At 40.8% G+C, this 25,115-nt stretch overlaps 1 protein-coding gene across 1 annotated transcript; it reads left to right on the forward strand.

Annotated features, from left to right (window-relative positions):
- Nucleotides 1–247: 247 nt before the first annotated feature.
- LOC110518385 (interferon-induced very large GTPase 1) lies at nt 248–24,852 on the forward strand. The gene is given in 11 exon segments (XM_090210051.1): nt 248–714; nt 2,512–3,056; nt 5,764–5,892; nt 6,321–6,618; nt 6,748–6,796; nt 6,980–7,246; nt 7,331–7,597; nt 10,380–10,649; nt 20,879–24,507; nt 24,509–24,534; nt 24,536–24,852. Coding segments are annotated over 10 exon segments (5,226 nt in total). The 5' UTR covers nt 248–714; nt 2,512–2,952; the 3' UTR covers nt 24,723–24,852.
- Nucleotides 24,853–25,115: the final 263 nt, after the last annotated feature.

Here is a 25,115-nt window from a genome sequence, read left to right on the forward strand (position 1 = left end):
ACAAATTAATATTAATTTATGACAAATTACTGTTCTTAAATAACTAAATGCCCTAATGTGTTCAGTTTATTTGTGTCTATTGCTGTACCCCCCCCCCCCCCCCCCCCCCCCCCAAATCGCAGCACCCCCACCACCACCCCCAAACTACTTCCTATGGTCTCTGTACCTCTGAAAGCGTCCCTTCACTCCTTTCATTTCCACTATCTTTGCTAAGGTCTCAAGACCCATCAGCTCTACAAAGTCCTCTGTCTCTACCTAGAGGAACAAAGGAGTGATTACAACTATCACAGGAATGACAAAAATATGATACAAATTTAATACTGTATAATGTTTTCTGATCTATGCTTGTTTGTGTCTTCACTGCATTTAATAACCACGAGCTGAAGACATATTCACACATGATCAAATCATGTTAATGGACAATTTTCTTAATAGAGTTTGCGGCGTATGCCAATACCAACATGTATCAGATGTGTACTGTTATTTCCAGATGTTTTTAATTCATTTGACTCTATCTATATATGACACCACCAATATTTCAGTATTAGAACTACATATTCTGCCTCTTAGAAAACGTAGACCTGTTTTTTTTTAAATGCGGAAGTTGTTGTGTAAGTTCTTTCCTGTTAGAAACTGAAAGTAAATTCGACCACTTTTCTCTCTTTCTGTGGCTTCAGCCCAGGGTTTTCGACTTGCAAGACAGCAGGAGAAATGGTAGGTTCATATTTTTATTATGAAAGTCAGGTGTAAGATTCTTTGGGAGTCGATTCTTATTCAACGAAACATATTTAATACAGGCCCGATTTTTCAACTTCTTTCTAATAAACGGCATGTAAATAAATCTAGTACCCCACTAGGCCCGCTGGCATAATGGCGGAGTGCGCACAAGGAAGACCACGAAAAGTGTTCTCTTTTTACACAGCTACCAGACGCTGATATTTAAGCTTTTTATCAGATATATTCATATATTTATCCTTAAATAAGAGTTGATTGTGATGAAAGAAACAATAGACAATCGTGTGTATTGTATACATGTATTTCTTCCAAACTTTGATAGGCGGTCATAGGCCTAATTGAGTCCCATTAAATGTGTACAGTTGTGTCCGAATATTTAGGCATTTTAGGTATGCGCAAATATAACGTTTTATATGTGAAATTTGGGAAATGGAGTATGCTTGAAATGCCAGCATGTTTCATTTCGGCTATAATTCGCTGCACACTTGAGGAAGGACGGACTGTACCAAATGGGGCGGCAGGGTAGCCTAGTGGTTAGAGCGTTGGACTAGTAACCGTTCAAACCCCGGAGCTGACAAGGTACAAATCTGTCGATCTGCCCCTGAACAGGTACTTAACCCACTGTTCATAGGCCGTCATTGAAAATAAGAATTTGTTCTTAACTGACTTGGCTAAAGGTAAAAAAAAAAAGAAAGGTGCGTCTACTATGTTGATATTTGTTGCTTACTGCAGACATTTGTTGTAAACAGTACGTTTCTAAATAGTATATAGTAAACATTATGTAGCTTTAGTAAGTAGTAGGCAATACAGATTTCGGATACGGCCTATGACACCCATCCAACCCGGACAAAATGGATTCATAGAAACGCAATCACTTTGGTTTTGCGTTGGCCCATAGAGATAGAGAGCAGGGGCTGCACCATTGATGCTATCTCCTTTTTAAAGTAGTACATTTTCTTCTTCAGGACTGCCTGATCCCTCCTGATGACCCGGCTGGACATGACTCCAACAGGGTCACCAGGAAGGTGGTGAATCTTCAATGTCGCTGCCCATGCTAACGCAGCCTTTTGGCCACTAGAGGCCTCTATCATTTTCAATGGTTAGGGCGTGGTGTCTAGAAGGGATACAGTTTATGTCAGAATTGACCAGGAGTGACTCTTTGTAGAAGGTTATGAGAAATTACAAAACAGGTTAGGATAATTAACGTAGTATGTTATGATAATTAGGTTAAGGTTAGAAAAAGGCTCAGGGTTAACTAAGATTCAAAAAGACAAACAAGTTTGAAGTCAATTTGACATAAGATGTAATCCATCTAGCCATTGCCAGGATGGGCTAGATCGTGTCCAGCCAAGGCCAATACAATTTCCTAAAAGATGATGACAGAAAAAGACAGCGAAATAACCTAATTATATAATGACTACAATTAAGAGGGCTAAACCTTTACTGGGTAACCTTGGCTATATTGCTGGGTTAAATATTTTATTTATAAATAATAATAAAAAATAAGCAATGCTATTGTTCATAAACACTTTTTCTACCTATAGTGCTTTTCACAATTGCATTCAGTGCAAACTGCTTTACAGAATATCATTATAATGTCTTACATCCCCAGCACAGCAGGTCAACAGTAGTTCTACTCAGCTTTTGTGTTTAAAATGCTTTACAGAATATCATTATAATGTCTTACATCCCCAGCACAGCAGGCCAACAGTAGTTCTACTTAGCTTTTGTGTTTAAACGTGTTAATATAATGCTGTTTACTCTTCTAATTTACAGATTGATATGGGACTAGACCAGTCCTCTTCAGGATTGTGAGACCTCCTCTCTGAGAGTTATAATGAGTTATCATCAGATTGATATGGGACTAGACCAGTCCTCTTCAGGATTCTGAGGTCTCCTCTCTGAGAGTTATAATGAGTTATCATCAGATTGATATGGGACCAGACCAGTCCTCTTCAGCATTGTGAGGTCTCCTCTCTGAGAGTTATAATGAGTTATCATCAGATTGATATGGGACCAGACCAGTCCTCTTCAGGATTCTGAGGTCTCCTCTCTGAGAGTTATAATGAGTTATCATCAGATTGATATGGGACCAGACCAGTCCTCTTCAGGATTCTGAGGTCTCCTCTCTGAGAGTTATAATGAGTTATCATCAGATTGATATGGGACTAGACCAGTCCTCTTCAGCATTGTGAGGTCTCCTCTCTGAGAGTTATAATGAGTTATCATCAGGGGGCTGGGGGTGGAGCCATCCCTAAAGAAAGATGTAAGGATGGGTCACCATACAAGGATCTTGATGAGACCATGGACCCTGATATGAGGTGTGTGCTTGTTTAATATTATAATTTTGTAATAGATTAACATGAGGATTTTGACCAATAATTCCTGTCAAATATAATATATCCATCTGATTTCTATGAAAGATACTGAGTTACTGCATAGTAAGTTACATAGTAAACAGAACACTTTATTCCAGGGGAAACCTAGATCAGTTGCATAATTGAATACGTTCAACTGAAATGTGTCTTTCACATTTAATCCAACCTCTCTGAATCAGAGAGGTGTGGGGGGTTACCTTAATCAACATCACGTCATTGGCGCCCGGGGAGCAGTTGTTGTTCGGGGGTTAACTGCCTTGCTCTCTGCCTTGCTCTAGGGCAGAATGGCACCTTGCTGGCTCGGGATTCAAACCAACGCTCTTAACCGCTAGGCTACCTGCCGCCCCTATAATGACCCTAAGCATGATGAGATGTTTTAATTGCTTTAATTCTAATCATAAATTACTGTGGACAAATCAAGGGCCAGTGGTAGATCAAATAGAATTGTATTTGTTACATGCGCCGAATACAACTGGTATTTCCAAGAAATGCTTGCTTACGAGCCCTTCCCAAGGATACAGAGCTTTACAATTAACAATACAAATAATGAAATGCTTTTATTAAAAATTATAATAAAATAAAACATTTAATAAAATAGTAACAATAGGAATCAAATAAAATACACAAGAATGGAGCTATATACAGGAAGTACCAGATAAATGTGGAGCTATATGTAGGAAGTGCCAGATAAATGTGGAGCTATATACAGGAAGTACCAGATAAATGTGGAGCTATATGTAGGAAGTGCCAGATAAATGTGGAGCTATATACAGGAAGTACCAGATAAATGTGGAGCTATATATAGGAAGTGCCAGATAAATGTGGAGCTATATACAGGAAGTGCCAGATAAATGTGGAGCTATATACAGGAAGTACCAGATAAATGTGGAGCTATATACAGGAAGTACCAGATGAATGTGGAGCTATATACAGGAAGTACCAGATAAATGTGGAGCTATATACAGGAAGTACCAGATACATGTGGAGCTATATACAGGAAGTACCAGATAAATGTGGAGCTATGTACAGGAAGTACCAGATACATGTGGAGCTATATACAGGAAGTGCCAGATAAATGTGGAGCTATATACAGGAAGTACCAGATACATGTGGAGCTATATACAGGAAGTACCAGATAAATGTGCAGCTATATACAGGACGTACCAGATAAATGTGGAGCTATATACAGGAAGTACCAGATACATGTGGAGCTATATACAGGAAGTACCAATACCACCAGATCAATGTGCAGAGATAAGAGGTATTTGAGGTAGATACACTACATGACTAAAAGTATGTGGACACCTGCTCATCAAACATCTCATTCCAAAATGATGGACATTAATATGGAGTTGGTCCACCCTTTGCTGCTATAACATCCTCTTCTGGGAAGGCTTTCCACAAGATGTTGGAACATTGCTGCGGGGACTTGCTTCCATTCAGCCACGAGCATTAGTGAGGTCAGGAACTGAGGTTGGTGATTAGGCCTGGCTTGTAGTCAGCGTTCCAATTCATCCCAAAGGTGTCCAATGGGGTTGAGGTCAGGGCTTTGTGTAGGCCAGTCAAGTTCTTCCACACCAATCTTGACAAACCATTTCTGTATGGACCTCGTTTTGTGCACAGGGGGCATTGTCATGCTGAAACAGGAAAGGGCCTTCCCCAAATTGTTGCCACAAAGTTGGAAGCACAGAATCATCTAGAATGTCATTGTATACTCTAGGGTTAAGATTTCCCTTCACTGGAACTTAGGGGCCTAGCTCGAACCATGAAAAACAGCCCCAGACCATTTTTCCTCCTCCACCAAACTTTACAGTTGGCATTAGGCATTAGGACAGCTAGCGTTCTCCTGGCATCCACCAAACCCAGATATGTCTGTCAGACTGCCAGATGGTGGAGCGTGATTCTTCACTCCAGAGAACGCGTTTCCACTGCTACAGAGTCCAATGGCGGCGAGCTTTACACCACTCCAGCCGACGCTTGGCATTGCGCATGGTGATTTTAGGCTTGTTTGCGGCTGCTCGGCCATGGAAATCCATTTCATGAAGCTCCGGAAGAAGAGTTGTTGTGCTGACATTTCTTCCAGGTGTAATTTATAACTCAGTAGTGAGCGTTGCAAGCGAGGACCAACGATTTTTACATGCTACCCGCTTCAGCACTCGGCGGTCCCGTTCTGTGAGCTTGTTTGGCCTACCACTTTGCGGCTGAGCCGTTGTTGCTCTAGACGTTTCCACTTCAAAATAACAGCACTTACAGTTGACCGGGGAAGCTCTAGCAAGGCAGAAATTTGACAAACTGACTTGTTGGTTTGTCCTATGACGGTGCCACGTTGAAAGAGCAGTCTCTTTCTTCTGGTTGTATATTTTAATGAAGAGTAACAAGTCAATGGATATCCCTATTAGTTTCAAAGAGGGGACCTTATAGCAAAATGAAGGGTGAGATTCTATGTTCTACCTGGAAAAGTCAATAAGTTCCTATAATGATTGTTAATTAATGTAGTTGGCTAGAAGAAGAGAAGCTAAAATTCACATTATGGTGATTCAGATCATTATTATGTTGAAGAGGGGAATATAATACATTATTGGATTATTGGAGATTTCGGTTGGTTTTAGTATTTACTGTTTTATTCTTTTTGTGTGTGTTTTGTGTGAAGGCCTTGTACTACTAGGGGCCCTCCAGAGAGAGCAGAGTCTATTTCCTCTGGTTTTCTATCTATGAAGAGTGAGCAATCCATGGATTTCCCTCTTAATTTCAAAGGAGCAGACTCTCTACGAAACAAATGGTGAGATTCTGATGTGCACCTAGTTGTAAATACAGGCCTATGTTGTAATAATGCTGACCTCGTAAAATAAAATATGTGACTTAATGTAAAGCAAAAATACACATCATGATAATGGAAAGTTATCAGATAGTTTTGGGCTCCGGGGGGATCTAGGACACTGCATCTCAGTGCTAGAGCCGTCACTACAGACACCCTGGTTCGATTCCAGACTGTATCAAAACCGGCCGTGATTGGATGTCCCATATGGCGGCGCACAATTGGCATCGTCCGGCTTTGGCCGGTGTAAAAATAAGAATTTGTTCTTAACTGACTTGTTATGATCAGGTGTGTTATATATATGTGTTATATTATCAGGCCATTATGTGTTAAACTGAATGGGTCAGGTTCTTGTGATCAATGATAACTGTTATTTTCCAATTCCCAATCAGGCCAGGAGTGATGGTCTGTGATATCTGCTCTGAGGTCCAAGCTGTGAAGTTCTGTCAGACCTGCAGTGTGTCCTACTGTGAGACCCACATCAGACAACACTATACAATAGCAACACTGCAGAGACACACACTGGTGGATGTGACTGGAGACCTGGGGCTGAAACTCTGCCAACATGTCTACAGTCCTCTGGATGTGTTCTGTAGGACAGACCAGATGATGATCTGTAGTCAGTGTGCAGAGACAAACCACAAAGGACATGATACCATCCTCCTTGAGAAAAAGAAAGCAGGAAGACAGGTAGATCCTGGTTTGTTTTCATTCTCTTCATTGCCTGATGTACAGTGGATGGATAAATAAGTGTTTATGTGTCAAGAGAAAAATAACATGTTTCAGAAAAAGGATTGACTTTTTCTTTGGTTTTCACAGCGTAAGAGTTTTGATGGCGACAAACAGAAAATGCTGGCCTCAGATGATGGTAGGTATGGACACAGAATAAACTGACTCAAACAATATTATTTAATTTAAATCTACATTTAAGAGGATACATTTACTAAGATATCAATTGTTGTCCCTTTACTGCTGGGATGAATAATACACCCGTTTATGTAATTTTATTGTCAATTAAGTCTGTTTTTCTCTCTCATTATTCCTTTACCAGTGCTGCCCCCTCCTGGTGACTTCCAGGTCCTGTTGCTGACGTCAGACTCTGTGTCTCTGAGCTGGAGTTCTCCTCAGGGGGTTAAAGGACCCCACCAGTTCCGGGTCATCTGGGATTGTGATGGGGAAACAAGCTCAACAAGAGTGAAAGGCGGGTATCATCTTAAAATAAGCAGTCTCCAACCTGGTGAAAAGTACCAGTTCAGTGTGTCCACAGAGGGAAAAGATGGAAGACAAAGCAGATGGATCTCAGCATCTGTATTCACAGGTAAAGAGTTTGGTTTTAGTCATGTTTTACTGGCATACTTTGTTGTTTTTTATGGATCTTGTTAAAACATTATTTTTGTTCCAGTGGTCCCACCCAGAGACTTAAAGGTAGACAATTTGAAATATACCACCTTCACTCTCCACTGGACTAAGGCTGAAGGGATGGAGAAAGTTCCACAACGCTTCCTCATATCCTACTGCAGCCCAGGAGCAGACATCCATGCAGAGAATACTAAAGACTGCCACAAAGCCTTCTCAAACCTGCAACCTGGTACTGAGTACACTGTCAGCATCTCAACTGTGCTGAACAATGGGGAAGAGAGTGAACCTGTCTCTACAACCATCTGCACTAGTAAGAGATCTACCTCAACTTGTTACAGCCCATCATCTCTTTACCAGTAACTAGAGAGATATATATTTACCAGTAACTAGAGAGATATATATTTACCAGTAACTAGAGAGATATCTCTTTACCAGTAACTACAGATATCTCTTTACCAGTAACTAGAGGTATCTCTTTACCAGTAACTAGAGGTATCTCTTTACCAGTAACTACAGAGATATCTCTTTACCAGTAACTACAGAGATATCTCTTTACCAGTAACTAGAGGTATCTCTTTACCAGTAACTACAGATATCTCTTTACCAGTAACTAGAGGTATCTCTTTACCAGTAACTAGAGGTATCTCTTTACCAGTAACTACAGAGATATCTCTTTACCAGTAACTAGAGGTATCTCTTTACCAGTAACTACAGATATCTCTTTACCAGTAACTAGAGAGGTATCTCTTTACCAGTAACTACAGAGATATCTCTTTACCAGTAACTACAGATATCTCTTTACCAGTAACTAGAGGTATCTCTTTACCAGTAACTACAGAGATATCTCTTTACCAGTAACTAGAGAGATATCTCTTTACCAGTAACTAGAGGTATCTCTTTACCAGTAACTACAGAGATATCTCTTTACCAGTAACTAGAGATATCTCTTTACCAGTAACTACAGATATCTCTTTACCAGTAACTAGAGGTATCTCTTTACCAGTAACTACAGAGATATCTCTTTACCAGTAACTAGAGAGGTATCTCTTTACCAGTAACTAGAGAGGTATCTCTTTACCAGTAACTAGAGGTATCTCTTTACCAGTAACTAGAGGTATCTCTTTACCAGTAACTAGAGGTATCTCTTTACCAGTAACTAGAGATATCTCTTTACCAGTAACTAGAGATATCTCTTTACCAGTAACTAGAGGTATCTCTTTACCAGTAACTAGAGGTATCTATTTACCAGTAACTACAGAGATATCTCTTTACCAGTAACTACAGAGATATCTCTTTACCAGTAACTACAGAGATATCTCTTTACCAGTAACTAGAGATATCTCTTTACCAGTAACTAGAGATATCTCTTTACCAGTAACTAGAGATATCTCTTTACCAGTAACTAGAGAGATATCTCTTTACCAGTAACTAGAGATATCTCTTTACCAGTAACTAGAGATATCTCTTTACCAGTAACTAGAGAGATATCTCTTTACCAGTAACTACAGAGATATCTCTTTACCAGTAACTAGAGATATCTCTTTACCAGTAACTAGAGGTATCTCTTTACCATTAACTAGAGAGGTATCTCTTTACCAGTAACTAGAGGTATCTCTTTACCAGTAACTACAGAGATATCTCTTTACCAGTAACTAGAGAGGTATCTCTTTACCAGTAACTAGAGAGGTATCTCTTTACCATTAACTAGAGAGATATCTCTTTACCAGTAACTAGAGAGGTATCTCTTTACCAGTAACTAGAGAGGTATCTCTTTACCATTAACTAGAGAGATATCTCTTTACCAGTAACTAGAGAGATATATATTTACCAGTAACTAGAGAGGTATCTCTTTACCATTAACTAGAGAGGTATCTCTTTACCATTAACTAGAGAGATATCTCTTTACCAGTAACTAGAGAGATATATATTTACCAGTAACTAGAGGTATCTCTTTACCAGTAACTAGAGAGATATATATTTACCAGTAACTAGAGGTATCTCTTTACCAGTAACTAGAGAGATATATATTTACCAGTAACTAGAGGTATCTCTTTACCAGTAACTAGAGAGATATGTATTTACCAGTAACTAGAGGTATCTCTTTACCAGTAACTAGAGAGATATCTCTTTACCAGTAACTAGAGAGATATCTCTTTACCAGTAACTACAGAGATATCTCTTTACCATTAACTACAGAGATATCTCTTTACCAGTAACTACAGAGATATCTCTTTACCAGTAACTACAGAGATATCTCTTTACCAGTAACTACAGAGATATCTCTTTACCAGTAACTACAGAGATATCTCTTTACCAGTAACTAGAGAGATATATATTTACCAGTAACTAGAGGTATCTCTTTACCAGTAACTAGAGAGATATCTCTTTACCAGTAACTAGAGAGATATCTCTTTACCAGTAACTAGAGAGATATCTCTTTACCAGTAACTAGAGAGATATCTCTTTACCAGTAACTACAGAGATATCTCTTTACCAGTAACTACAGAGATATCTCTTTACCAGTAACTACAGAGATATCTCTTTACCAGTAACTACAGAGATATCTCTTTACCAGTAACTACAGAGATATCTCTTTACCAGTAACTACAGAGATATCTCTTTACCAGTAACTAGAGGTATCTCTTTACCATTAACTAGAGAGATATCTCTTTACCATTAACTACAGAGATATCTCTTTACCAGTAACTACAGAGATATCTCTTTACCAGTAACTAGAGAGATATCTCTTTACCAGTAACTAGAGAGATCTCTTTACCATTAACTAGAGAGATATCTCTTTACCAGTAACTAGAGAGATATCTCTTTACCATTAACTAGAGAGGTATCACTTTACCATTAACTAGAGGTATCTCTTTAGCAGTAACTAGAGAGATATCTCTTTACCAGTAGCTAGAACAGATATTTTGTTACATTACAAATCAACTTCTGTTGTGACTTCTATTTTTAATGTATTTCTTCCCAAATCAAAAGAAGTTACAGACATGTTTATTCCTGGACTTATTCTACTTTCTGTACTGTAGTTTTTTTCTGGAGTAAAACTGTAACATTAACAATAATCTATTTTCTCTTAGTACTTCCTGCTCCAGACCAGCTGACTGTTGACTCAGTGGACACCACATCAGCTGCTGTTAGCTGGAACCAGCCACCAGGACTGGACCAAACCCAACATCATTACCAGATCTCCTACCACTGTCCAGGGACAGAACCACACATCACTACCACATCTTCACCCAGCTTCACTCACTCTGACCTGAAACCTGCTACTCAGTACTCTGTCACTGTCTGCACTGTGCTGGAAAATGGAAAGAAAAGTCAACTGGTGTCAACAACCCTCACCACAGGTAAGGAAGTACCCAACTTAATTTTATCAGCACTACAGTATAAAACACTTGTTATTGTGGACAGGATTTATATTCACAGCATTCTTTTCATTTATATTTAAGTAATAAGGCATGAGAACCTGTGGATTATCATGTGAATAACTCCTGACTAAGGGCTGTTCTTAGGAGGGTATTCATGATCATTCCCAGTTTCGAGAGCCTTATTGCTTTTATAAAACGGCTACCAACATATGAAAATAATATAATAATAATAATAATAATAACATAAAATATTAACAACATGTTTTCATTAAAAATGTAGTTTTAATGAGTAACTTAGTTTTATTTCATCCTTTCACCAGATAATATAGTCCAGGTAAAAGCCAGTTGTTAGTTTCCCTCGGTGCCTCTTCTTGTAAAGTTTTCATTACGAGCCCCTCAGGTGTGTCTGGTTCTACTGCTGTTGACTTCTTTATCTTCCTGTGGTCCTGCTCACTGATGGCTGCATGGTGCGTTGCCTTGTCCTTCCCCTGTCGCTGCAGTTGCTTAACGGTGCCCACGAAGATGTTGTTGGATGTTGAGTCTTTCATTAGACACCAGGAAAGGCTCAGAGGGGAGTTGTTATGTAGCAGTTTAACTGGGTACAGAGACCCGTGTAGCTGCTCAGCCTGAACATTCCACCCTTAATATTCCTCACACTGCCATAAAACTCCCCTGAATAGTATTCAACCCTTTCGTAGTTGTCTTAAAAGAGAAAGTTGTTCCCTTTTCACTTAGCCAGGCCATGAAACATCTCAGCCCAGTTTGTCTGCTTGACTGTGTTGGTTCATTACGGCTCTTTTCCAGGATGTCCAGGGAGTTATATTGTATCACTATATTGGATCACTCCAACAGGTTATCCTTCTGCGCTGCAGAATACATTCAGAGTAAGGATCTCAGATGAATCCCGTGTACCGGGTGGTGATAAGGCTGACCCCCTTACATTACTGCCTGTGAATCAGCGCAGAAGCATAGCCTGTCACTCACTGACCGTAGAGAGCGTTTTATGTCTCTATTTTGGTTTGGTCAGGGTGTGATTTGGGTGGGCAGTCTATGTTCAATGATTTTCTATTTCTATGTGTTTGGCCGGGTGTGGTTCTCAATCAGAGTCAGCTGTCTATTGTTGTCTCTGATTGAGAACCATACTTAGGTACCCTTTCCCCCACCTGTTTTGTGGGAAGTTAACTTTGTAGTTGTTCAGGGCACATAGCCCAAAGCTTCACGGTTTGGTTTTGTTCTTTGTTTTGACGGCGTCATTTTTCATTAATAAAGAGAAAATGTAAGCTTACCATGCTGCACCTTGGTCCAGTCCTTCAGCCAGCCGTGACATAGCCGCAGCAATTCAATAGCTTGGAGCAGCTAGCTAGCCTTACCATCTGAGTGCTCTGCTGTCCCCCCACTTGGTTTGGCTTGTGTCATCTCGTTTGCGTTTTGTCCCTGTTTTTAATGACTTTTAGTGACAGTGTACCAACCTGGGTAATACACAGTATTACAAACCGTATTTTATCTAATGTGTGGCATCCATCAGTCTAAATATTGCTGTTACATTGCACAACCTTCAATGTTATGTCATAATTACATACAATTCTGGCAAATTAGTTCGCAATGAGCCAGGCAGCCCAAACTGTTGCATATACACTGACTCTGCGTGCAATGAACGCAAGAGAAGTGACATCATTTCACCTGGTTAATATTGCCTGCTAACCTGGATTTATTTTAGCAAAATATGCAGGTTTAAAAATATATACTTCTGTGTATTGATTTTATGGTTAGGTACATGTTGGAGCAACGACAGATCTTTTTCGCGAATGTGCACTGCAACGCAGGACACGCTAGATAAACTAGTAATATCATCAACCCTGTGTAGTTAACTAGTGATTATGATTGATTGTTTTCTATAAGATAAGTTTAATGCTAGCTAGCAACTTACCTTGGCTTCTTACTGCATTCGCGTAACAGGCGGGCTCCTCGCGAGGCAGGTGGTTAGAGCGTTGAACTAGTTAACCGTTAGGTTGGTAGATTGAATCCCTGAGCTGACAAGGTAAAAAATCTGTCGTTCTGCCCCTGAATAAGGCAGTTAACCCACTGTTCCTAGGCCGTCATTGAAAATGAGAACGTGTTCTTAACTGACTTGCCTGGTTAAATAAAGGTGTAAAAAAAGAAACTAAGAAAAATAAATTGGCGTCCAAAATTACCATTCCGATTAATCGGTCGACACACTTTCCCTTAAGTCCTGCCAACCTGAACCCCCACGTATATAGCAAGAAATAAGCACTAAACGTGTGTGAGGTAGAACGTCCCTTCACGGATAGTGTACGTGACTAAGGCTGATACTGTAGGTCTTATTATATACTATCATACAGTATTGCGCAGTGTTTACTATAGACAGTAATATTACACTGTCGGCTTCATTTTCCACTACATCCAATGGAATCTCACATCTCAGCTCTATTACAGTCCTTGTGCCCAAGAACACCACGGTAACCTGCCTGAATAACTACCGACCCGCAGCACTCACGTCTGTAGCCATGAAGTGCTTTGAAAGGCTGGTCATGGCTCACATTAACACCATCATCCCAGAAACCCTAGACCCACTCCAATTTGCATACCGCCCCAACAGATCCACAGATGACAAAATGAACACGTATGTGAGAATGCTGTTCATTGACTACAGCTCAGCATTCAACACCATAGCGCCCTGAAAGCTTATCACTAAGCTAAGGATCCTGGGACTAAACACCAACCTCTGCAACTGGATCCTGGACCTCCTGAAGGGCCTTCCCCAGGTGGTAAGGGTAGGCAACAACACATCTGCTACGCTGATCCTCAAGACGGGGGCCCCTCAGGGGTGCATGCTCAGTCCCATCCTTTGCTCCCTGTTCACACAAGAATGCGTGGCCAAGAACCACTCCAACACCATCATTAAGTTTGCCGACGACACAACGGTGGTCGGCCTGATCCCCGACAATGACGAGACAGCCTATAGGGAGGAGGTAAGAGACCCGGCAGTGTGGTGCCAGGACAACAACCTGTCCTTCAAGACAAAGGTGCTGATCATGGATTACAGGAAAGGAGTGTTGAGCACACCCTCATTCACATCAAGTGGGCTGTAGTGGAGCCGGTCGAGAGCTTCAAGTTACTTGGTGTCCACATCGTTAACACACTATTGTTGTCCAAACACATCAAGACAGTCATGAACAGGGAACGACAATGCCTATTCCCCCTCAGGATACTGAAAAGATTTGACATGGTTCCTCAGATCCTCAAATGTCTACAGCTGCACCATCGAGAGCATCCTTACTGGTTGCATCACCGCCTGGTATGAAAACTGCTCGGCATCTGACCGCAAGGCACTACAAAGGGTAGTGCTTTTAGCCCAGTACATCACTGGGGCCAAGCTTCTTGCCATCCATGACCTCTATACCTGGGAATGCCCTAAAAATGGTCAAAGAATCCGGTACCGGAGTGCCAAGTCTAGGTCCAAACAGCCTTACCAACAAGCCATAAGACTGCTGAACAGTTAATCAAATGGCTACCTGGACTATTTACATTGACCCCCCACACACACACACTATTTACATTAACCACCCACACACACACTATTTATATTAACCCCCCACACACACACTATTTACATTGACCACCCCCCCTTTTTTTACCCCCTGTATTTAGCCTCATTATTGTTATTTTATTGTGTTACTTTTTTATAATTTATTTTATTTTGTAAATCTTTTCGTAACTCTTCTCTTCCTTAACTGCATTGTTGGTTAAGGAATTGTAACTTAATTATTTCATGGTAAGGTCTACCGACGACACTGTTGTATTCAGAGCATGTGACAAATAACATTTGATTTGATTGTACCTGTGTTTACTATAGGTGTTACACTTTACAGTACAGACAGTAACTATCCTTTAAATAGAAACTGACAGATCTATTACAGTAATGTTTATCCTCACAGTGTATAGCTGGGTTTACCATAGTTTTTGTGTTGTGCTACTTACAGTAAGCTACATACAGTAACTATGCTAGTTCCCTTTGGAAAGTCTCTTTTCAGCTATTACAGTCTTGCACAGTGTAGCTGAGGTTACTTGTTTTCTGTTTTACTTACAGTTAAGAACAAGTTTGAACACTGTTAAAGCTCCCAATTCACCGCTTTATTGACAATGTTTCCATCCAAAACTGAGCTTTGTCATTTCAAACAAACAAACTGAGTGTTCACTTCCCAAAATATACACATTACATCTCACATGACCATTACACACATGACGCATGGTGGGTGTGGAAACAATTCAATTCACTTCAGTGCACAGTCAATCATAATTAATCACAGAGGTACATATGGTCATAAAGGATTATATACATACTAATGGGTTGAAGTTAAAACCTAGGCAACAGTAAAAAGATTATGGAGGAAACCCCCTGCACTTTACAGCCTTATTCTAAAATGGATTAAATCGTTTTTCCCCCTCATCAATCTACACACAGTGATTACAGCCTCAAGTCTTCATGGGTATGACACTACAATCTTGGCACACCTGTATTTTTGGGAGTTTCTCCAATTCTTCTCTGCAGATCCTCTCAAGCTCTGTCAGGTTGGATGGGGAGCATTGCTGCACAGCTGTTTTAAGGTCTCTCCAGAGATGTTTGATCAGGTTCAAGTCAGGGCTCTGGCTGGGCCACTCATGGACATTCCAAGACTTGTTCTTTCTTGCATTGTTTTGGGTTCTAATAAAATGTGTAAAAAATCAAGGGGTCTGAATACTTTCCGAAGGCACTTTATACTGAGTGTATAGCCATCAGGAACACCTGCTCTTTCAATGACGGACTGACAAGGTGAATCCTGTTAAATCCACTTCAATCAGTGTAGATGAAGGGGAGACAGGTTAAAGAAGGATTTTTAAGCCTTGAAACGACTGAGACATGGATTGTGTATGTGTGCCATTGAGGGTGAATGGGCAAGACAAAATATGTAAGTGCCTTTGAAAGGGATATGGTAGTAGGTGCCAGGCGTACCGGTGTCAAGAACTGCAAAGTTGTTGGGTTTTTCAATCTCAAAAGTTTTCCTTGTGTATCAAGAATGGTCCACCACCTAAAGGACATCCAGCCGACGGCAGGCCAGTGGTTGAAAAATGGTCATTGATGAAAGAGGACAAAGGAGGCTGACACATTGTGCAGTGCAACAGATGGGCTACAGTTAGTCAACTGACAGTCCAGTACAACTTTGGTGCCCAAAGACCCATAAAAGAATGCTCGTCATACCATGACACGATTGGTGTATGGCATCCGACGACCTTACAGAGTTCCACTTCTTTCAGCAAAAAACAAGAAACTACAGTTGCACTGGGCTAAGGAACTAAAGCACTGGACACTGGAGAGTTTATAAAACATTGCCTGGTCTGATGAATCCCAGATCCTGCTGTTTCATGTTGATGAGAGAACTAGGGTACGGAGAAACCCACATGAATACATAAATCCATCGTGCCACGTGTTACCATTACAGGCTGGTGGTGGTGTGATGGTGAGGGCTGTGCTTTCATGACACACATTGGGCCCCTTGATAAAAATGGAAGAACGTTTGAATGCCACAGGATATCCGGACATCATTGTCGATCAGGTGCATCCTTTCATGGCAGCAGTGTATCCATCTGCTAATGGATTTGTTCAGCAGGATAATGCCCCATGTCACAAGGCTAGGATTGTCCAGGAATCTTTCCACGAACATGACAGTGAATTCAGCTTACTACAGTGGCCTGCCCAGTCACCAGATCTCAATCCAATGAGATGGAATTAACTATTCAGAGTAGAGATCCACTACCAGCCAACTTGACACAACTGTGGGAAGCATTGGAGTCAGCCTGGGCCAGCATCCAGCATCGCTCTGGAACTCTTTCTACACCTTGTAGAGTCTGTCACCCAATAAATTGAGGTTGTTCTGAGGGAAAAAGGGGGTGCAACTCAATATTAGGAAGGTGTTCTTAATGTTTTGTACAAATAAAATCATTTACCTTTGAAGAACTTCGGATGTTTTCAATGAGGAGACTCTCAGTTAGATAGCAAATGTTCAGTTTTTCCAAAAAGATTACTTGTGTAGGATAAATCGCTCCGTTTTGTTCATCACGTTTGGCTAAGAAAAAAATCTGAAAATGCAGTCTCTACAACGCCGAACTTTTTACCAAATTAACTCCATAATATCGACAGAAACATGGCAAACGTTGTTTAGAATCAATCCTCAAGGTGTTTTTCACATATCTATTCGATGATAAATCATTCGTGGCAGCTGTGTTTCTCCTCGACGCAAACGAAAAATACACGCAGCTGGAGATTACGCAATAATTGCAACGGAGGACACCAAGCGGCAACCTGGTAGATGTAGTCTCTTAAGGTCAATCTTCCAATGATTTGCCTACAAATACGTCACAATGCTGTCGACACCTTGGGGAAACGACAAAGTCTAAGCTCATTCGTGACCCATACACAGCCATATAAGGAGACATTGGAACACTGGGGCACTTCCTGTATGAAATTTTATCTTGGTTTCGCCTGTAGCATTAATTCTGTGGCACTCACAGACAATATCTTTGCAGTTCTGGAAACGTCAGAGTGTTTTCTTTCCAAAGCTGTCAATTATATGCATAGTCGAGCATCTTTTCGTGACAAAATATCTTGTTTAAACGTGATTTTTTTTAAATCCATAAATGAAAAGAGCGCCCTCTATATCCAAGAAGTTAAGGAGCCTTAAGGACCTAGACTTGGCGCTCCGGTTCCGCTTGCCGTGCGGTAGAAGCAAGAACAGTCTATGACCTGGGTGACTGGAGTCCTTAACACATTTTTGGGCCTTCCTCTGACACTACCTAGTATATAGGTCCTGGATGGCAGGAAGCATAGCCCCAGTGATATACTGGGCTGTACGCATTACCCTCTGTAGCGCCTTAGAGTCAGATGTCGAGCGATTGCCGTACCAGGCGGTGATGCAACTGGTCAGGATGCTTTCGATGGTGCAGGTGTAGAACTTTTTGAGCATCTGGGGACCCATGGCAAATATTTTCAGCTCCAGCTAGCCATTTTTTCATGGTCCTAGGTCTCCGGATTTAGTGACCAATAGATGCACCACTGGGTGGATTAGCTGAGGCAGGATGAGCTGTCATCTTGATATAGAAGGATACTCTACTGATGTAACAGCTACTGGACCTCGGGGCTGACATCATCATGATCATAAAGCTGTACAGCAGGAAGTCATGTAGCTCCACAATCTCAGAATCAGTCAAATGTAACATCGTAGAGCAGAGGATCATGGGCCCTGATCTTGAGGGACTACATGAGAAGCAGTATCAGCGTTGATGCAGAATTGAGTGGCCCATAGCCCAGAGCTAGCGGCCAGCGTTAACGAAGGAACCAGAACCGCGATGAGTTCCAGTATATTGTCATTGGCTGCTAGCATCAATGTTGAACAGATGCTCAGTATGCAGGTAGCATAACATGAGAGGACAATGCAGTGTTGGTTCTAGTGATGATGACTGATGTTCCATGCTAATTATTTTATCTAGGGGTGTATGAGAGTACGGTTAACATGTGAGTGTCCATAATGCAAACAGAACTTCATGCAGAGATGCAGAGATCATGCATAAAGGGAAGGAACATTTTGTGTATTTCAGACTGAAGAACCCATAAAAGTTATCATATGGACTGCCTCTGGAAAAGCAGAATGTAAACACAACACTGTTGCCTTAACTTGGACAAAGCTACTGAGAGAGTAGAGATACTCTTCGACGTGCATGTTGTCCTCTTTTCTGTAGGCCATGAGATTAGCAGAGAGATGGATCCTGAGCAGACTAGACAATGAACTGAATCCCTTCTGTAGGCCATGAGATTAGCAGAGAGATGGATCCTGAGCAGACTAGACAATGAACTGAATCCCTTCTGTAGGCCATGAGATTAGCAGAGAGATGGATCCTGAGCAGACTAGACAATGAACTGAATCCATTCTGTAGGCCATGAGATTAGCAGAGAGATGGATCCTGAGCAGACTAGACAATGAACTGAATCCCTTCTGTAGGCCATGAGATTAGCAGAGAGATGGATCCTGAGCAGACTAGACAATGAACTGAATCCCTTCTGTAGGCCATGAGATTAGCAGAGAGATGGATCCTGAGCAGACTAGACAATGAACTGAATCCATTCTGTAGGCCATGAGATTAGCAGAGAGATGGATCCTGAGCAGACTAGACAATGAACTGAATCCCTTCTGTAGGCCATGAGATTAGCAGAGAGATGGATCCTGAGCAGACTAGACAATGAACTGAATCCCTTCTGTTGGACCATGATAAAGAAACGCTGCACTAAGCTGATGGACATTTGTAATGGAAAAGAATACATGGTAATATAACAGAAGACATCGTACAGAGAGCAGACAGAATGCTGCAGCTCAGCCATGACATACCATCACATAACATAACACAACATACAGTATACTAACAAACCCTCCAGAACTGCAACTAAACTGTAGCTATGTATAACCACCTGAACTATCTAATCCTTGATTCATAAAACCAAAATTGCTACTGTCATTAACGTGGCTCCTCAATTATTTCACATAATATTTGGATGAGTATTTGGTGTCCAGATGTTCAGTTACGTCAGGACACTTTTCATCATCAGCTGATCCAGGAAGTAATTTTCTGACAATATTGCATGTGACGCAACAACAGCCCAAAGTGAAGGGAAAACAGTGTTTGCGAGGAATGTCAAGAATATTTTGGTGTCTCATTCGACCAACCACTTGACTTGTAGTAAGAGTGTCCGCACTGTGACTGGTAGGTTGGGAGTTTGATCCTTGGCCGAGTCATACCAAACAGTGTAAAACTGGGACTAAATGAGTCTCTGCTTGGCACTCAGCATTAAGGAGATATATTGAGGGAAAGGCCTTGCAATAGACTAGCCTTCCTGACCAGGGCGTGTACACTACGTGTACATCAAGCTGCCTCACGCTACAGAAACAGGACATGTTATTGTACCTTTATTCCATGCTGTAATGTATAGAGATACTGATATAGCTCTAGAAACAGGACATGTTGTAATGTATAGAGATACTGATATAGATCTAGAAACAGGACATGTTGTAATGTATAGAGATACTGATATAGATCTAGAAACAGGACATGTTGTAATGTATAGAGATACTGATATAGATCTAGAAACAGTACATGTTGTAATGTAGAGAGATACTGATATCGTTCTAGAAACAGGACATGTTATTGTACCTTTATTCCATGCTGTAATGTATAGAGATACTGATATAGATCTAGAAACAGGACATGTTGTAATGTATAGAGATACTGATATAGATCTAGAAACAGGACATGTTGTTGTACCTTTATTCCATGCTGTAATGTATAGAGATACTGATATAGTTCTAGAAACAGGACATGTTGTAATGTATAGAGATACTGATATAGATCTAGAAACAGGACATGTTGTAATGTATAGAGATACTGACATAGATCTAGAAACAGGACATGCTGTAATGTATAGAGATACTGATATAGATCTAGAAACAGGACATGTTGTAATGTATAGAGATACTGATATAGATCTAGAAACAGGACATGTTGTAATGTATAGAGATACTGATATAGATCTAGAAACAGGACATGTTGTAATGTATAGAGATACTGATATAGATCTAGAAACAGGACATGCTGTAATGTAGAGAGATACTGATTTAGATCTAGAAACAGGACATGCTGTAATGTATAGAGATACTGATATAGTTCTAGAAACAGGACATGCTGTAATGTAGAGAGATACTGATTTAGATCTAGAAACAGGACATGTTATTGTACCTGTATTCCATACTGTAATGTAGAGATACTGATATAGCTCTATCACAATAAATAGTTTGCTGACAATTTCTCCATTGAATGGATATTTTGTTGGTGTTGCCGTAAAATTGCAGTAAAATGACCCTACCTTATCTGATATCATAATAGCTCCCTGAGGATTTATTAAGAATCTCAATGGATTCACAGCTCATAAGGTATCTGAATTCACATGCTCGCTTCCATTTCTGTGAGTCATTGTGTCTCAGAGATGGTCTGCCTCTGCCTGCTTTAACTTCATCCAAAGTATAGTGTAAAACACCTGTTAGTCTGCTTTTCTGCTACATGTTGAAGAGGATTTGTAATCATGGCTGTCTTTTCATTTCTATTTACAGGATCCTGTCTCAAGGAGCTGTTGTCAAAGACTGGACTAGAAGATCATTATGAAAACAAGCTGATGTTAAGTACTGTCCTTGAGATAAATGCTGATACTACATCAGATGAACCTCTTACCACTATGCAGTCACTTCCAGGGGCCTTCCTTAAAAAATTAATGATGACAAATGTGAATGCTAGGAGTGTTAAATGTCTGACCACTGACCAGGAGGTTTCATATTGTGGAGTAGACAACCTGGACACTGACTCTGATACTAGTGATGTCATTAATCCACTGGACCTGACAACTGCCTTGTTTCTGTGTTCAGATGGTTTCCTGCAGCAGGAGATGGTCCAGAAAATGTCCATGTGTCAGTTTGCTGTTCCTCTGCTGCTGCCCAACTGTGACACAGAACAAAGCACTTTGATGCTGTGGGCCTTGAGGGACATAGTGAAGAAGTTTAGACTCTCTTCCCAAACATCCACAAAGGCTTTTGTGGAGGAGAGAATAGTTCTCTCTGATATTCCTATGGTGTCTTTTGTTAGGTTAGGACAATGCAGCTTGTCCAAGTCTCAGATTTTGAACAAGTTACTTAGTAACCCTCAACAGTACCATGATACATTTGTTCATCATGATATGGAATGTGGCGATGTCTCTCGGCAAATCTCAGATGGTCTGGTTGAAATCAGCTGGTACCTTCCATGTGGGAACAGAAACATAGACATGTTCACTAAGCCTATGGTGGTGGCCAATCTCAGAGGAGACATCAGGTCCTTTGAAACAAAGTTCTCCTTTCTGTGTCAAACATCAGCTGCAGTTTACATTTTCACTGATGATTTTGAGTCAGATTTCAAGGTTTTGGAAGGCAAAGTTACAAAAGCAGAGTTATTTCTGGTTGTCAATTCTCAGAATAAAACATTCAGGGTGGACACATTGAAGAAAATGATCACAAACTACAGTATCAACCCAACAAATGTGATTGTGAAGAAGAAGCAGAATGATGTAGAATTTGTCAAAACCCTGCAGTCCTCTGTGGGTGACATCATTGAAAGTAAAAATAGATTGACAATTGAAAACATGGTTGACGTGGCTCATCAGTTTGGGATTCTGGTTGATGAAGACAGGGATGACTGTCAGAGTGCCAGGAAGATGGCAGGTGACATCACCAGGAACATCAAAGACACAATTAAATTCAAAGAAAAACAGCTACCCTTACAGGGAACAATCTGGAAAGAGCTTTCCCAGTTGGAGAAAGAGAGGTGTAGACTGAGAAAAGCAGGGGGTCAAGACATTGAACACTACAGGAGCTCTCTGAAGAAAAAGGAGGAAGAGCTGAGAAAGAAGCAATATAAATGTGACATGTCAGATGCAATGAAAAGCTTCATTTCAGGATTGTCAGGTTCAGGAGCGGAGCGTTCCTATTTCCTCAAATGGATGCGGATAAATCTGGACAATCTGTCACGTCAGAACCTGTCTGCTTTGAGGGACCGTTACAAAGATCTTTGCCAATATTCTCCTGAGAATAAAGATGACATTAAACATTTGGATAAGCAATTATTTGACTGTTCCTTAGGCCTTGAACACTTCCTGCGTGAGTTGGGCCAGTTATATGAAGCTGCCTGCTCCCTCCCTGAAGACAGTCCTCAAAGGAAACAGATGGAGCATCTCCCTGGATTGTGTGCTCAGATGCTGTTGGATGGTTTCCCCATTGAGCTTGTGGATGGAGATGCATCAAATATCCCTCTGAAATGGATATCAGCTGTTCTGACTCGGCTTCATACTCTTGTCCAATCCAATAGCAAGATTCGTGTTGTGACAGTTTTAGGGGTCCAAAGCACTGGGAAGTCCACTCTCCTCAACACCATGTTTGGGGTCCAGTTTGCTGTCAGCAGTGGAAGATGCACCAGAGGGGCCTTCATGCTGCTGATTAAAGTCAACAAAGAACTCAAGGAGGAGCTGAAATATGACTTCATCATGGTGATTGACACAAAGGGGTTGACATCACCAGAGTTGGCTCAACTAGATGATAGCCATGAACATGACAATGAACTGGCCACACTGGTGATTGGACTCAGTGATGTCACTATCATCAACATCGCCATGGAGAACTCCACAGAGATGAAAGACATTCTGCAGATTGTTGTTCATGCTTTTATGAGGATGAAGGAAGTGGGGAAGAAGCCGATATGTCATTTTGTGCACCAGAATGTGTCAGACATATCTGCTCATGACAATAACATGAGGGACAGAAAGAAGTTGTTGGAACAGTTGAATGAAATGACCCTGGCAGCAGCCAGAATGGAGAAGATGGAGAATATCACTAAGTTCACTGATGTGATGGATTATGATCCAGACACAAGCAGCTGCTACATCCCAGGACTGTGGCATGGGACTCCCCCTATGGCTCCAGTCAATGCTGGCTACAGTGAGGCTGTGTACAGCTTCAAGAAGACCTTGATTAAAGATTTCAGAAAATGCCAGAAAAATGATGACTTGACACATTTCTTGAAGTGGACAGAAAGCTTGTGGGAGTCTGTGAAATTTGAGAACTTCATCTTTAGTTTAAGAAATGGTTTGGTTGCAGATGCATACTCCAGATTATGCTCTGAATACAATGGTTGGGAATGGGCCTTCCAGAAAAATATGTATTCCTGGATGGTGGGTGCTGAAACTAAAATATCCAATATTGTCATGACAGATCAAAATCCGCAGAGGTCCATAAGAGATGTGCTAAATGACTTGATGATAGAAGCATCTGAGAAACTGTCATTGGGAGAAAAGGAAATCCAAGACAATCTAGTAAAATACTTTGAAAAGGAAGATGGCCATGTCAATCTGGTGGAAAAATACAGGGAGGACTTTGTGTCCAGTGCCAAAACACTGAGACGAGAGACAGAAAACACAGTGAGGAACAAACTGCATGGAGCTGTTGAAATCAAAGAGGGAATGACAGAACTGAACAACATCCAGAGTTCTCAGGCCAGTACAATGGAAATGCAGGTTCTGACTCTGCTACAGAACTGTAAAAAGAAAGAATCTGTTCTATCAGATGCGGCCCTCAGTCAAGAGTTTGAAAACATGTGGAAAGAAACTCTGTCTGAGATACACTTCAAAGGACTCCAAAGAAGAGATGTGGCTCATGATGCCCTTATCATGTTATGTAGAAATCTATCAACAAGGGGTGGGCACGTCATTAGTATGTTGGTTGGAAACAACCTGGTGGATTGTGGTAAAAAAGAATTTGTTGTGAAAACTGGGGGTTTAGGGAAGAGACATGAGGGCTTATTAAAGTACTGGGGCATCAACCATTACAGGAAGAAACTACAAGAGTTGTGTGATGACATCATAACACAGTGTCAGTTGTTTATAACACAGAAGGTGGAAAGCAAAACAGATTACCATGATACTTACATCAAAGAGCTGCTGAACAAGATTGATGAAACATTAGAACAACACAAGAATGTTAAAGTCAGTGAGGAATGTGAGGTTTCTCTGAAGCTACACATCTGTGGCAGAGCAGCCATAGAGTTTCAGAAGATGCATGATGATTTCATTGAAGTCAATGACCCAAGGAAGTGTCTGGAACAGTCTAAGAGCAAGTACCTTACCGAGTTCAGAGACTTATTTCATAACCGAGACCAGTGCCTTTAAGAAAGCTGAGGACTTCACAAAGCTCTGTCTACAGCCATGTGACCAAAATGATTGGTCCTGATGTGGTTGATGAAGTGAAGACAGGTGAAGGGTCAGAGGATTACAGCACCCGAGGGGCTTTCAAGTTCTCCATTTTAAAACAACTCCTGACAGATGGAGAATATGAGAAATGTAAAGGGAACATGATCTCCCAGAGGACTGGAAGGCATTAACAACTCATGATGTAATGAAGAGCTTGAAAGAGCATTTCAACATGAAATAAAGTGGAGTTCTACTGTATATAATTACTCTTGTTCACCAACATGTTACCATATAACTGAACATTCAAAGACTTGACAACCAGAAATAACTCTCATGACATGTCACAGATTCAAACTGAAAGGAGCCAGTCGCCCAGAGTTGTTGAAATAATATGCAGATCTGGAAATACACAACTGGATCACAGAAAGTCATATTTACAATTACATTCATAAACTATATGACCTGTTAGCAATATACAGATCTGATGTTCCATCATGAAATAGCTAACATGGTGAGTTGTATGTCAAAGGAACACAATATTCTAATCAAAGTACATCTATACAACTCATGATGTAGTAAGAAAA

This window comes from Oncorhynchus mykiss, chromosome 19 (genome assembly GCF_057628025.1).
Source record: "Oncorhynchus mykiss isolate SJ-2025 chromosome 19, ASM5762802v1, whole genome shotgun sequence".
Classification (NCBI taxonomy): Eukaryota; Metazoa; Chordata; class Actinopteri; order Salmoniformes; family Salmonidae; genus Oncorhynchus; species Oncorhynchus mykiss.